At 35.4% G+C, this 16,238-nt stretch overlaps 1 protein-coding gene across 1 annotated transcript in view; it reads left to right on the forward strand.

Annotated features, from left to right (window-relative positions):
- The first annotated feature begins 2,057 nt into the window (after positions 1 to 2,057).
- Positions 2,058 to 16,238, forward strand: part of LOC141388674 (serine protease ea-like) — a 30,499-nt gene continuing 16,318 nt past the window's right edge. Inside the window, exon 1 of the mRNA XM_073958825.1 lies at positions 2,058 to 2,511. Within this exon, the coding sequence (XP_073814926.1) occupies positions 2,424 to 2,511 (88 nt within the window). The 5' untranslated portion in view covers positions 2,058 to 2,423. The remainder of the gene's footprint in view (positions 2,512 to 16,238) is intronic.

The following is a 16,238-nucleotide window of genomic DNA, read 5'->3' on the forward strand; positions in this document are numbered from 1 at the left end:
GTCTCAGAACATACCCGATTATCTCAGGAAGTATGGATTTACTCTGGAAGAAAATTGTACCGTTGTAATAGGGACCGTGAAAACAACATTCTGCAAAAAAAATTCAAATAGATCCGAGACGAGACCCCAAACTGCACTTTCCCCAAATTTTCTGTGGGAGGTACCCGAAAGACGGGAACGATATTGTCCATCTTCCAACCTGATACATGACTGGATGAAATAATAAGATGTGCAAAGTTTAAGCCAATCAGAAACTCTCAGCAAGAGTTATTTTGCTGGCAACTCCCAATTGTCTGAAACAGATTTCGTCCAAACATACTTGTGGTATAAAACCACTATTTCCATGAAGCACATTTTTGATCGTATCAAAGTGCCTAAAATAACATTCATTCCATTTTATTATAAAAAAAGATTCCGCACAAACCACTTTGATTTTTTTGTTTTTTGAAAAAATACTATGAAATGAAAAAAAAATGCAAACAATTATTTCCTGTTGCACGAATGAATGACCTTTGCCTATTTTATTTCACATAAATATTGAAAAAGGTCCCGCACAAACCACTTTTAATTTTTATGATATATGAAATAATGTTATAATAAAATGATATATACATATGTAATAATACGACGATAAAATAGTGAAAAACTAACGGTTATGTTATTTCGGTTATTTTGTGTGCCCCTGTACCTTTTTTCAGTTATATATCTGCTTATACTGACTTCAAAAACTGGTCAGAAGTTCTGAAAAATAAAAACATTAAAAGCTTTTTTTGCCGAAGCTTTTTTATCGAATCACTTTATAATTAAGATTTTATGTAATCTTTTGTAGAAAATCGTCACGCTATGATACAGAGATATGAGGTTGTAAAAAAGTCATAACCCTAATATACACTTAGCCTAAAGACTGAGCGTATAAACAAGTACAGGGAGTGTCAAAAATATTCGGTTTGAAATTTTACCAATAATAACACCTCAATATGTTAGAAGCCCATAATAAGGCTATCAGAAGCTTTATCCTTTTAATTTTTTGAATGTATGTTTTTTTATCTTCTCAAAATCATTTAGGTGACCAATCTCAAGAAAATTAAGGGCGGTTTAGCCGTAATTTTTCAGGAGATTCCTCTATATTCCCTCCCAGTCCATGGTTTTGGCTGGTTTATTTGTTTCACGAAATGTATTATTCCAGAAACAAAGATTCTGTTCGCAATTATTAAAATGTATACTAATATTGCAAAAAAGGTCGATAATAATCAGTTTTTTGGGCACAATATTTAACGAAAGTTACAAAAGTCGAATATTTTTGACTGAATATTCTCGCTTATATGGTTGCCATGGATCCATGTTATATACATTTTTTAATTGCTGCAGGACCAAAATTTTTTAACAACCTGTTTCACTATGTCGAACGAAAATGAAAACGAAAGAAAAACAACTAAACTCGTGTATGATATTCAAATTTTGTAGATGTTTTAAAGCAAGCACAAAGTCAATATTGCCATGAAAACCAAAGTTTAGGTGTTTTTCGTTCGCATTCATTTTCTTTCGACATAGTGAAACAGAGTGTTAGTATTTGCTTTATTGGTTATTGGGTATGGGCTTCTAAAATACTGATTTGTTATTATTGGTAAAATTGAAAACCGAATATTTTTGACACCCACTGTATATGTAGTGCGATATTAGCTGTTCCTTTATGTGCAAGAATCTTAAAGTTTTACCACTTTTTACTCGAAATGCGTTCCTTTACTTTAGACACAATACAATTCATATGGGAGCAGTTTACAACTTTTACTACTTTTGCCGGTTTTTACATTTTCAAAAGTAAAGGAACAGACCAATTATATACGCACAATGATTTATACACTTCTTGAAATCAAACATTTTGCTGGGATGTCGTACTTCACGGTATTTAAGGTGTTAAGACTGAGCGACAAGTTGTTATATCTCTCACTAATCTTTGTTTCTCTAAAAGTCACTGCCCAAACACATTAATTGGTAATTAAAACACACGAACGGTACCGCTCCAAATGCCATGACTAAAAAGTAAACAAACCTGGTGTAGAGTTCTCAGTTTGCGAGGTAAGCTTAAACGGTTAAAACGTCAAACCGTTGCGGAACATGTCACAATTCGTCGTTAAACGGGATATTTAACCAGAAAGAACGACTGACGGTGAAAACAAAACAAACTAATCAAAAACAAAAAATCAACTGCTACAAAAGTACTTCCCCAAATTTGTTGTTTTGCATAATTCAAACCAATTTTTAATAAATAAATATAAAAACTATTTTCAATAAGAATTATTTAAAAAAATATATTCCATAAGACCGGCATATGTGCAAAAGAGCATAATCTGTGAACAGAATATTAAACTCGTGCCGCTGTTTGTTATTGTCCGGGACAAAGAATCCACGCCAGTTTTAGTAAAATGGCAAAATTCTATAGTTTGTTAAATGTTCGTTTTTATTTGACTTTTATTCTGTTTTTGTTTTTCTACTACTCTCCGGCGTTTGCACGTAAGTATAAGCGTTGAAGCGCCAAAATGACAATACATATAATAAAATTCACACCCCAATAAGAATTCAACATCCAGTTACTAATTATTTGTTAATCAATTGGTAATTTCATCATAGCTTCAAAGGGGAACCTTAAAAAATAAGCCTACAGTAGGTTCTGTAATATAATAATATAATTGTTCCACAAACATCCCATACGAGGCAAGGGAGACTTCTCTCATATCAATGAGTGCACCCCGATTCATATTAGCTCAATGATATGGGACCTACTGTTTATTGCCGAGTCCGAACGGCGTGTCTGAAGACACCACTTGTAGAGAAGTTTTACATGGCTGAAATACTCAGGAAATGTCGCCAACATTACTGAGGGATATTTTGCCACCGCTGAAATTGTTGATGTTGTCTTTCCTGGAGATCGAACCCACGACCTTCAGGGTGCAAGGCGGGTGTGCATACCATTGCACCACGGTGGCACCCACAGTAGGCTCTGTACAAAGTGAAAAATATATAGTTCTTCAATAATTACACCAAATAATTATGGTATGCACACTATTTCGATTATCTAAAATGCTCTTACTACATATTTTATTTCTTTGAAATTCAATACCAGTTATGCTATATTTTCATGTAGAGAAGATCACAATAATCCAGAGCCAACTGTCATACTTTGCATGTTGATGATGAGACACAATTTTGTAAACTAAGATTAAAATTATAAAACCGGATTTATATTGTCAAGTCAAATGCGAATATTGAACAAATACTTCATAGTACATAAATATTCACAATTTTTCTAAGCATCTACTATAGAACGTTTACTTTGAAAAATTTTGAACCGATTCAGTATCGGAGCTTCTTTTCATACGCCTGACACCTTACCAGAAATTCCTACATGTGTGGCGTTGTTTATAATGTGTCTATTCTTTTTTTACCAATTACTACGAAGGATTCTATCAAATTTTTGAAAAACATATCTCGAATATTTGTTCCCTTGCTTCTAGCAAATGTTGTCCCATATGAAATTAGAGTTATGGCCTTCACAAAATCAAAATTTGTTACTTATTTTCTTCGTTTCGCCTCAAAGCGAGAAAATAAAATTGGACTATGTATCAATGAACTTCCACAGTAACTCAGAATTCATATTTGCTGGTCAAATTCGATAGTAAACACATTGAAACAAAGTCCCAATTTACATTGGGCGAGTTTACTTGCGGCAATTGTCATTTTGTAGGTGAGAGAGGTGAGGCATATGGTAACCCTTTGCCTCTCAGCACCCTCTCTCACCTACAAACTGACAATTGCCGCAAGTAAACTCGCCTAATGTAAATTGGGACTAAGAAACTCAAAATATAAGGTTCAAATTTTGTTTTTCAAAATCCCATTGTTGTTGTTTTAATATTTTAAAACAGCGAATTTATTGGTGGAGAAAATTTGGCATTGTTTACACCCTCCTTGGAAACCGCAAGTCCTATCAGCATAAGACTAAAGAATTCAAGTTTACATTTCCTAAGGTAATGGCCATACCGGTACTAACCGATATGACTTTTGAATACAATAACTTACGAATTGGGTATCCGATGTAACCGAAACTTTGCAGATCAAAATATTTCTCAGAAACTTACATCGAATCTAATCCCTGTGATTACTACGATATATGTATTTTATGTGGGTTTGTGAGTTTTTTTGTTTTTATTTTATTATTTTTATTGATCCAATATTTCGATCATCTTTGATGATCATCCTCAGGGATTGACTTTAAAAAACAAAAACATTTGTTATATAAAAATATAAACAAAAATTAAATAAAAAATAATTTAAAAAAATTAAGTTTCAGTGTTTTATTTAGAAATGCACTTAAAACTAAAAAATAATTTGTCGCTTAGCCTCAATAAATATATTCTTTCTCATGATGGAATCTCTCAAATAAAACGCTTGCATTTAAATTATGAATGGTGGCAAAATTAAACGGCAAGCGTTTTATTTGAGAGATTCATGAGAAAGAATATATTTATTGAGGCTAAGCGACAAATTATTTTTTAGTTTTAAGTGCATTTCTAAATAAAACACTGAAACTTAATTTTTTTAAATTATTTTTTATTTTTAACTTTTTAGTAAATACATTTTTTGACCACTGAGATCCCCAAATTCCGAATTACAGTCCATTTGAGCAGAAAATGTAGATTAAAATGCTTGAAATTGGGTGGTACAGTTATATGGATGCTAATATTAAACCTTGACCTACGTCCACAATTTTTAGTGGGGAAGTTCCTGGACTATTGAGAACTCCAAATGCCAAGTTACAGCAAATTCGGGCTAAAAATGAAGACAAAATCCTCAAAATACCAGAAGTCGGGTGGTACCGTTATATGGAGGCTATAGGAAAAAAATAGACCCATATTGGTTTTGGTTCCATATTCATGTATTGTCATCTAAATCTGAAAAATGTGCAAACTGTTAGTTCGATTGGTCAACTGCAACCGTGTTAAAAATGAGTTACCAGATTTGAACTAAACACACACCAAGGCAAGTTAAATAAAACACTGTAAAAACCATAATTACATTGATATTTCACACAACAAATTCTTCTTCCACACTTCTCAAATTGCAAATATCAACTAATGTTTTTGGTGTTTCTCAATCAGGCTTCGGTAAATCTGTGCACAGTGTTCTGTATCCGTCTTATAGTTCATTCTATGCTCTACGGGGACGTTTACAATGTGCAACATTTCTAACATATATCTTCTTTTGTAGTTTGTCTCCTGCGCCAGGATGTCCACCTCCAGTTAAGGCGCAATGCGCTGCGAGTGCTGTTTTTTGCTCTAATGGTCTAGTCTTTGCCTTTTGTTCAGACTTGTGACCACTTATCCTAGTTTTCAGCTTTGTCTTCGTTGTTCCAACATACACCTTTGGGCATATATTGGAACTGTCACCATTGCACTTGATTTTGTAAACTAGTGCTCCGTTCCAGAACCTGCAAGAAGCTATTTTTTACTACGTTAAAATTTTTACCTTTATGTTATCGAAAAAAACTTAAAAATTTTTAGATTCTTGCAGTACTGGAACATACCATAGATTTGATTTTTCATCAGGCGGTATTTTTGATTTTGTGCGGCTGAAAAATTGTTTACTATTAGTGTTGTTACTTTTTAGTGCGATTTGATATTTGTCTTTATCGTAGATTCGAGCTGGAAAATCGTTCAGAGAAGCCAGGTACATATGTATGTGGATTTTTTGTAATTTTTCTCGGTTTTTGGTTCGGTACTGCTGTTTTTGTTGTTTTTCACATCTTTTATTAGTTTGTCGATGGTTTTGTTAGGAAAATCATTCATTTTGAGAATTTTTCAGACAACTTTAAGATTTTTTTTCATTTCATAGAATTTTTAATTTTTTGTTTTTCACATTTTTTTTTGTGCGGATCCTTTTATTATTTAATAAAGTGGATTGAATGTTATTTTAGGCATTAATAGGCAAACGTTCATTCATTCTCACTACAGGAAATCGTTTTTGAGAAAAAATGTCAAAAAGTCATAACCCTAAAGCATTGTACACACTGACCAACAAAACTGACAGTCATCGAGGTATATTTCGTTAATATCAAAGTCTAGCTGAATTTTTACTTTCCTAATATGTAAATAATACTTTACATATTGCATTTCATATATTTTAAGCTAAAGAAATGCTTTTATTTGCGAGAAAATTGTACTAAAAGGACGTTGACTGTCAGTTTTGACTGTCGGTGTGTACCCCACTTAATGCTGCTACAACAACAGCAACAACCACTGGGGGTAGCAGTCAGATGTGGAATTGCCGAGATAGATTTGCTGGACGTATACATCCCGCCGATAAACAACTGTACTCCATGTCTGCCTGGCTGGAGCGCACGATAACTCTCGAACGGATCGACCGATTCGGTCCAACATTTGGCACTTGTAATATTTTGTCCAAACTTAGTTTAAATTCGAAGATGGGTTATATCGGTCCACTGCTTTCGGATATCTCCCCCACAAAAGTTCGAAAATGTTCGGAAAATTTGTGCGCACGATAACTCTTGAAGGCAGTAACCGATTTGGTCCATACTTTGCACATCGTAATTTCTGCAAGACTTGGATGAGGTTCCAATATGGACTCAATCGGTCCACTCAACACAAAATTTCGGAAAAGTTCAGCTTAGGACCTGCTCTTGAATCGCTTTGATTTTTTTTTTTAATAACTTGTATTCACTGTCCCCCATACAACGGTAAAAACCGTTATGATACCGTGTGTAGTGGTTAGAGCGCAAGATAACTCTGGAACAGATATGCCGATTCGGTCCAAAATTTGGCTTTCGTAATATTTTGTCCAAGCTTAGTTTAAATTCGAAGATAAGCCATATAGGCCCACTCCTTCAGATACCTCACCCACAAAAGTTCAAAAATGTTCGGAAAATCGTGCATAGCTCTTGAAGGGAGTGACCGATTTGGTCCTAATATTTCTACCAGATATAGATCAGGTTCGAATATGGACTATATTTATACACTCCTTCGGGTACCTCCCGCACAAAATTTCGGATAAGTTCATTTTAAGACCTGCTGTCGCATCACTTTGTTTTTTTTAGGCGCAAGTCCATACTTCTTGAGAAAACAGCCCGAAAAGTGTAAAAAAACTTATGACACCATATGTAGTGGCTGGAGAGCACGATAACTCTCGAACAGATCGCCGGATTTGTTCCAAAATTTGGCCTTCGTCATATTTTGCCCAAAATTAGTTTCAGTTCGAAGATGGGCAATGCCGGTCGACAACTTCCGGTACTTACCCCCAATATTAAAAAAGTCACTAAAATTGTCTGCACGATATCTCTTGAAGGGGGCAACCAATTTGGTCCAAACGTTGGATCTTTTAATATTTTGTCCAAATTTAGTTTAACTTCTTAAAATACTCCATATCGGTCCCCTCCTTAGGGTACCTCCCTCACAGAAGTTCAACGTTTGGAATAATTGGAATTACAATTGAAATATTTCGAATTACAAATTGAATTCTCGAATTACAACTAAAATGATTCGAATTACATCTGCAAAAGGTGTAGAAAATGGGCAGGGTGGTCCCGCTACTGTAGCCAGGCATACAGACCGATTTCGTTTTTGTCGGCCGTATCAAAGACTCTAGTTGCTTTACTCCTCCTCGGCGTCAGATATAGCTATTCAGTTGACGATTATCAGCATGGATTCCGTAAGCAGCACAGCACGCCAACCCCACACATATTAATCGCGGACCCAACCAGAGAAAACCGTGTGATACGAGGGCTGAACGATAACTATCTGGCCTAACAATGAAAACGCTTAAGTAGTCTCCAGCATGATTTATACGCTTTTTCATGCGCTCAAATCAATTGTTGAATCCCTTTTTCCAATGCCATTTAGACACCTCCAAACCACGGCTTTTGAACGCTTTAATAGCATCATCTGGCTACGAAAATCGTTGAACATGCCTTTTCTTCTTGATACGCTGGAATCAAACAAAGTCATTGGATCCCCAGACAGGGTTGTACGGCGGATGGCCCATCAATTCCACGTTTTGTCCTATCAAACAGGCGCTGGTTTGAATCGATGTGTGAGAGCCCGCACTGCCATGATGCAGAATGATTCGTCTTGTTCGCTTTTCGAATTTCTCAGGAGACTTCTGGCAAACAAATTGTAGTGCCCAAGAAACAGGTGACCATTTGCTTCGAAGTGCTTCTTACATGAACAAATATCTTGGATTTGGCTCGCTTTCGAAGACCTTAACGGTCGATGTCTGTTTTGTTTCAGACTCCAAAGCATAGATCCAAGATTCGTCGTCTGTGACGATCTTATAAACGTCGTTTGAATCACAACAATCGTTTTTATTCAAAATTTCTTTGCACCAATCAACAAGATCCTCTTTTTGAGCGATTGTCCAACTTTGCTGTATCTAATGAGAAAAATCTATTTTTGCGGCCACGTGTTCATGCAATGTCAAATGTTTGTTGGTGGAAGAAATGTCCAAGGGTGCCTCTATCTTTCGGTATGTAACATGGCGATCTTGCATTATCCGTTCACGCACGGCTTAATTTTTTTTCTGGCAAAACGGTTGTTTTTGGACGACTCTCCGGACCTTCGTGATTTAGCGAGTGTTGGCCACGATTGAATTCATTAAACCAGTTTTTCATAGTGTTATAGGATTGTCCATTACCGATGTACAAAGAATTAATTTGATCGATGCACTCTTGCCGTAATAATCCACGTCGAAAGTTGTGAAAAATGAGGCCAGATAGTTTTCGTGCAGTCCTCGTATTGGTGGCGCTTGACTTATCAAAAACCTTTGATACTGCCAAGCACTCCACGCTGTTTGAGGACATCGAGCACACTACTCTCCGACCAAAACATTGAATAACACTGCTCTACAAAATTGAAAAAGTTGGATGTTTCAACAGTAATCGGAGAGTTATTTTCAAATATCTTTAGCAGTCTTCATCACGATTTTTAGGTCCGAAAATAACGAAATTCTGGGTAAAACTCGTAAAAAACGATTTTGAGCTGTATCTGAAAAACAAGAGCTAATGGAGAAAAGCCGCGAACGGATTTGAAAATAAATCGCCGATTTCAGTTAGAAACGAAAATAAATCGGTTGAAACAAAAGTCGTGTTGACCAGTGTAATCAATTACACTGTGGAACACTGAAAATGCAAACAACTTCTAGTATCCATTTTTTGAAAGTACATATTGAGACTACAAAACATTTATAGTCTCATCTAAACCAGGCTAAAACTACAGTTTTTTTTATCGGGCCTTTATCTCAGAAACGAATAGGAACTTGGCCTTGCAGTCTTTGGCAATAGTAGAAATTATCTTTAGAACATACTACATAAGAAAAACTCCATCTTTGGCATCAAAATCGATAAAATATAAAACATTTTAAATAATTGCTTAAATTCTGGTCATTATCAGGTAAACTATTGAGAGTTGATCCAAGTAACCTTTATCAAAAATCTTCCAAATAATGTTCCCAGCAATTATATAGAACATTCTGAAACTCTAAAATTGTTACTTCAAGTGGTTTCGGCAGTTTTTTTGCATTATATCTTTTACAGCACGTATTTCAAGCACAGTTCACACCAACAGTTTATTCTTCACCACATTATTGACATATTTATTAAATCGTCATTGAAAAATATACTGAAACAACGTGATACAGGCATTTAACAACAATAGGCCTGTTCGATAACTTCGCAAGTAAAAACTTTTGCCATGTTCTTGCAACTACTTGCAAGTACTTATCATTTCTCTTTTACTGAACAAGTTTGTTATTGAACAGCATTTTGTAAAACTTTGTACAAATTTGTGCAAACTTTTGAGTTATCGTACAGACCTAATGGCATGTTCTGAAGAGTTGTGTATTACATTCCAGCCAAAAATTTACTGTTTTGGAGATATGGTGCGAAATGTATACAAATTATGGGAATTTTTGATATTTTATACAATTAGAGGCAATAAATATAGTTTTTCGAGTTCATTATTTCTCCAGATATTTTATTCTTGCCCTTATCTACAAATTTGTTCAGAGGTCAGATGAAGATTCACATAGGTTTCAGAGATATAGCCCATGTTTAGATGGGTCCATAAAATCCAAGCTTGATCTGACATAACAAAACCCAACTAGGGTTTTTATTGTTCGGGTCTGTACTTTCAACAAATCCTCATCTCAAATTGTTTGCACAAGATTACCTTATAAACGTTGCCCAGTGTTATGTGTGTGGACGCCAGTCGTATGTGGAATTTATGTACAAGAATTCCAAGTCCCGTATAGTGCAAATCGAGATCGTAACGTATGCGGATTACAGTTGATTGCACTGTGAGTGGTCTAAAGTGGAACTAGTTACTGTTACCCTAAGAGTCGACGAGTTACTGATGCCGAACTAGTTCATCTTTCAAGCGGGAACTACAACGGGAAGGGAGATTTTTTCTTTTGTTTGCACGCTGTTGCTAGTTTTTAGTTATGTATGTCGAGTAACAGAACAAGTTATTGCGTGTTTTAAAACAAATGAAAATGGAAAATTTTGCATACACATTTTTAAAACATTGTTTATAACACTGTGTGTAATTTTATGAGTCATGGAAAATTAAATAAGAAGACACGTGTCGCGGCGTTTTTTTCCCATCACTTGCACTTTTGCGGTTTTGGGAACCAAAAAACTTGAGGCTTTGTTGTAAAAAGGAAAAGGATCAAATCTTCTAAACCGCTTAGAATTTTGGTTTACTCTGGAGGCAAAGTTGTCTGCAAAACCAAGTCAATCTTTACCACAACAACAATAACTTTCCCAGCAATAATTACTCAGCAAGTTCCAGCAACTTCCCCCAGTGAATTTTACTCTCTCAAGCAAGAAAAATTGCAGGAAGTTATCGAACAACATTTTTTAAGAACTTGCAAGAAAGTCAGCTGTTTCCGAAAATGTATCAAAATTGTTTTTGTTTTTTTTTTTTTGAATATTTTAAACCTAATGAAAGAAAACCATACATTTTAAAATTGCATAAAATTGTCAAAAAATCTCTCTCTCCCTCTCTCTCAGTAATTTTGTTATGGAACAGCATTCAGTAAAAATTTGTACGAATTTGTACAAATTATTGGGTTATCGCACAGACCTAATGTCAAGCTCGAGTCAATACACAATACGCTATCTCATCTGGTTGTCTACTCTCTCCTTTTTGAATTCATTGAAAGGATGCTTGGGAGCAGAATTATCAACTAACAATTGGGTATGAGTTCCATTATGAAGTATGTCAACAGAGACACACCAATAATTTCCATCTACTGGGTCCGAATTAATGAAGCTGGGCCTAGTAAAGCTCTCGAATTGGGCTCATCAAAACGGTCTAGGCGTAAATCCAGCAAGCAAAAACATATCTTGTTCCCCTCACCACGAACAGGAAGATTTCCGATTTTCCGCTTTCTGTTTTAGACGGAGTTGAGTTAAACCTTTTCCTGGACGATAAGTACCTTGGAGTAATTTTTGACCGGCAGCTAAGAGGGTAAAGAAACTCTGAGGAACGGGCTAAGAAAGGTTTAATTGCACTATAATCCTGAAAGAACTCGATAGGAAAAAGCTGGAGACTCAATCTACACAGTATACACAGGTTGTATATAACTGTGGTCTATCCTAATCTATGGATATCTAGTCTGGTGGAAAGAACTCGAAAATGGGACATATGCACCTTAGGGTTATGACTTTAACAAACTCTTAATTATAAGGTGATTTGACAAAAAAAAAAGCACACACACAAAATGCTTTTAAAGCTTTTATATATAACTCAAAACAAGCTTTAAAGCCACACTACATAATCGAAATGATATAAGCTTTTTTTCTCACCAATTTTATCGCATAATATCGAAATAATGGTCGTAGACCCATACATATTTATACCAAAATTAATGTCTCGACGAGCTGAGTCGATCTGGCTATGTGTGTCCGTCCGTACGTCGGTCTGTCCATCTAAACCTTGTAATCACGCTACATATAACAATTTTAATCCGATCGTCACCAAATGTTGGGTGTTAATGAAGGTTCGGGGGAAGAAGACTATTGATTTTGGTAATGGTCGGATAATATTCAGGGGTCGGAATGGGCAAAAAACTTATTTGGAGAAAAAGTTAACATTTTATTTCAAAGCGAATATCTTCGCTTCTATATGGGTTATATCGAAAGAATAGCCTGCTAATGAAAGTAGAAAACATCACCTTTGCAACAATGTAACGTGAGTTGTCGTAGGTGGTCAAACAACGAAGATATTGCAATAGCCGCTAATAGAACACAACTTTTCATTTTTGCGATTTTAATAATAATGACGAATATCACAGCTTTGGTTGGGGACCTTCCATAAACAAAGTCCATGAAAGCAGAAAATCCCATCTTTACAATGATGCAAAGTAGGTTGGCGTAGGTGGCCAAATAACGGAGATATCGCAATAGTCGGTAATACATCCCATTTTTTCCATTTTTTTTTTGTAATCACGCTACAGGTCGCAATTTTGATCGAATCGTCACGAAATTTTGGGGATTAATGGGGGTCCTACAGAGGAAGAAGCCTATTGATTTTGATAATGGTCGGATATTATTCAGGGGTCGGAACGTGAAAAAACTTATTTGGAGAAAAGGCCAACGTTTTATTTCAAAGCGAATATCTCTCTTCTGTAAGAGGTTATCGAAAGCAGAACCTGGCACGGAAAGTAGAAAATATCACCTTTACAACGATGTGAAGTAGGTTGTCATAGGTGGTCAAACAACAGAGATATCGCAATAGTCGGTAATGCATCAATTTTCCATATTTTGTGCAATCACACTACAGGTCGGAATTTTGATCGGATCCTTACGAAATTTTGGGGGTTGATGGGGGTCTCACAGAGAAAGAAGCCTATTGATGGTTGGCGTACATCCCACTTTACCATTTTTTTATTTGAGTTGAAAAAGGGTGTTTTTTTAAGCCCGATAGAACTAGATTGTAAAAAATAACACAAAAAATTAAATTGTAATCAAAAATTTTTTTTTTATTCGAAAGATCAATACGTGACATTAACATTTGAAAATGATTTCGGGCATATGGGCACCGCGGCTGTTCTTGACGAAGTACATTCTGGACGTCCAATTTTTGGCCACTTTTTCGAGCACTGCTGGCCGTATGTCACGAATAACACGAACAATGCTGGCCTCCAAGGCATCAATTGTTGCTGGTTTATCAGCATAAACCAGTGACTTCACGTAGCCCCACAGGAAATAATCGAGAGGTGTCAAATCGCACGACCTTGGGAGCCAATTGACAGGTCCACTTCTCGAAATCAACTTATCGCCAAATTTTGATTTCAATAAGTCGATGGTTGCGTTCGCCGTATGGCACGTAGCACCATCCTGTTGAAACCACATCTCCTCCGGATCAATGTCATCCATATTTTCAAACAAAAAATCATTGATCATGGTGCGGTAACGATCTCCATTGACCGTAACGCGAGCTCCGGCCTCATTTTTGAAGAAATAAGGTCCGATGATGCCACCAGCGTGAAAACCGCACCATACGGTGCATTTTTCTGGATGTAATGGAGTCTGTAGGGTCTCTTGTGGATTGGTCTCACTCCATATGCGGCAAGTTTGCTATCCACAGTTCGACGAATGGCTTGTTCAGATGGACGATTATGTACGCCATACAAATGAAGTCGTCTATAAGTTGCGCGAATCGACGACTGATTTTCAAAGTAAATTTGGATAATTTCGTAGCGTTGTTCAAGCGTGAGTCTATTCATGATGATTTGTCAGAGTAAACTGAAACAAATAAAAAAAAAGTTTCATCAAAATTTAATTTTTTGTGTTACTTTTTACAATTTAAAGTTCTATCTAGCTTAAAAAAACACCCTATACTAACGATGCACTTAAATGCATTTCAACAAAATTGACCTGTATTTATGAAGACATTGAGAGCAAAGACGCTAAGCTATCCCAATTTTAATATTTTTATATATTATCGAGTCGATTTAATGTCATTGACTACACCGCATCAGTCCTAAACTAAACAACATGGCGAATATCTATATACTAGAGAGAAATGATTGGACCAATGGCCAACTCTTCTACACTGATGACTCAAAAATGGGGGAGGGTACCGGTGACGGTATATATTGTGAAGAGCTCAGTATACGGCATTTATATAAATTTTACATCAACTGTAGTGTCCTTCAGGCGGAAATCTTCGTTATTGTGAAGGCCCTGGAATTGCCAGACAGGCAAAAAGAAATTCGAATAAAATAATTAAACTGCAATAGATCAATCGAAAAGAATTTAAATTAAACAGCGAATCAATCAAATATATCTAATTTATACATTAAGTTGCTTTTGATGATATTTACAGGAAATGAGTGGTGTAGGGTATCAAATGGTTAAACTCGTCTACTCACTCATATTTGTCTAAAACACCTCAATGATGCGCTTAACAAAAGCCAATCGTGCACACATAACGACAATCGCCTTGCAGCCTAAAAATAAATGTTACTTCTTCTTCTTCTTTTTGTTTTCAATATATTTATTGTATTGTCATTTTATGACAAATATTTCTGCAGTCGCTTCATCAGTTACCGTTTAAAGCCGTTGCAAACTTGTTTTATCATCGGCTATTTGTTTATAACAAAAAGTTGAAATAATTTTCGTAATCATCTAGAGAGACAAAATCATGAATTTAATTCAAATCTTTTATACTACAGTCTTAAAAGGCGTGTAAAAATTCTTAAGTCGTTTTTAGATGTGGTGATAAATAAATGTATAATATTTATTGCAGAAATTATTTATGTACATCACGGTGCTCTTGAAACAATTTTAAATGGAAGGTGCTTACACCTCGGAAGTTTTTGCGGATTCTGAAACTACAATGTTCATAGATGAGAACAATCAAAAAACAAAAAAAATCGCCGGAGCGCTTTTTAAATGAATCGCGATTTAAGTTGACATTTTTAGGGGTTGTTTAGGTTTTCGCGATTTTGCTTAGAAACCGCATTTCCTTTCAAAATGGGACTAAAACAAATATTGTAGCTATGAAAATTCTCTACATAATTGACCTTTACGGTATTTTCGTACGTTTTACCATTTTTGAGATATTGAAGTTCAAATTGGGACAATGCACTGACTGTATCGCCCCCTTATAAAACAATGTCATGTAGGGTGCGCCTTAACTAACTTTTGATGAAAACCGCTTACACAGGGAAAGTTTTTGTGAATTCTGAACCAGCAGTGTTCATAGATGAGAAAAATCCAAAAACAAGAAAAAATCGCTGTAAGGATTTTTAAACAAATCGCGGTCAAAATTCACATTTTTAGGTGTTTTTTAGGTTTTTACGATTTTGCTTGAAACCCTCAAGTCCAATCGAAATGGAGCTAAAGAAAATGTTGTAGCTGTCAAAATTCTCTAGAGGATTGACGTTTATCATTTGTTCCCAGCTTGTACCATTTTTGAGATAAGGAAGCTCAGTTTACATTTTTAGTTTTTTTTGTTAGGGTTTCGCGAATTTGCTTGAATACGGTAAGTCGTATCGACATGTGACCTGAGAAAATCTTAAAGCTGTGAAAATTCTCTACAAGACTGGCTTAAGTGACTTATCCTTAGTTGTAACATTTTTTTAGATATATAAGTTTAAGTTGGGAATTTGCAGTCATGACATTGTTTTATAAGGGGGCGATACAGAATTGAATTGAATTTGAATTGTCCCAATTTGAACTTCTATATCTCAAAAACGGTAAAACCGACGAGAATATCATAAAGGTCAATCTTGTAGAGAATTTTCATATCTACAACATTTGTTTTAGTCCCATTTTGATAGGAAATGTGGTTTCTAAGCAAAATCGCTAAAACCTAAACAATCACTAAAAATGTCAACTTAAATCGCGATTTATTTAAAAAGCGCTCCGGCGATTTTTTTTGTTTTTTGATTGTTCTCATCTATAAACATTGTAGTTTCAGAATCCGCAAAAATTTCCGAGGTGTAAGCACCTTCCATTTAAAATTGTTTCAAGAGCACCGTGACATATGTTCATGTATTCGTAATTAAAAGTCTAAAGTTATGTTATTCTTAAATGTAAATATTAAATCACATTATTCAATGTAAATTGTTTCGAAAATCTTAATATATATAAGAACTTAGTGATTGAGTGACTGGCATATCATCGCCCGGACGAAAACGCTGCACACTGGTCGAAACCACTGATC

This window comes from Musca autumnalis, unplaced genomic scaffold, assembly GCF_047663935.1.
Source record: "Musca autumnalis isolate F117 unplaced genomic scaffold, ASM4766393v1 scaffold_1, whole genome shotgun sequence".
Lineage (NCBI taxonomy): Eukaryota > Metazoa > Arthropoda > Insecta > Diptera > Muscidae > Musca > Musca autumnalis.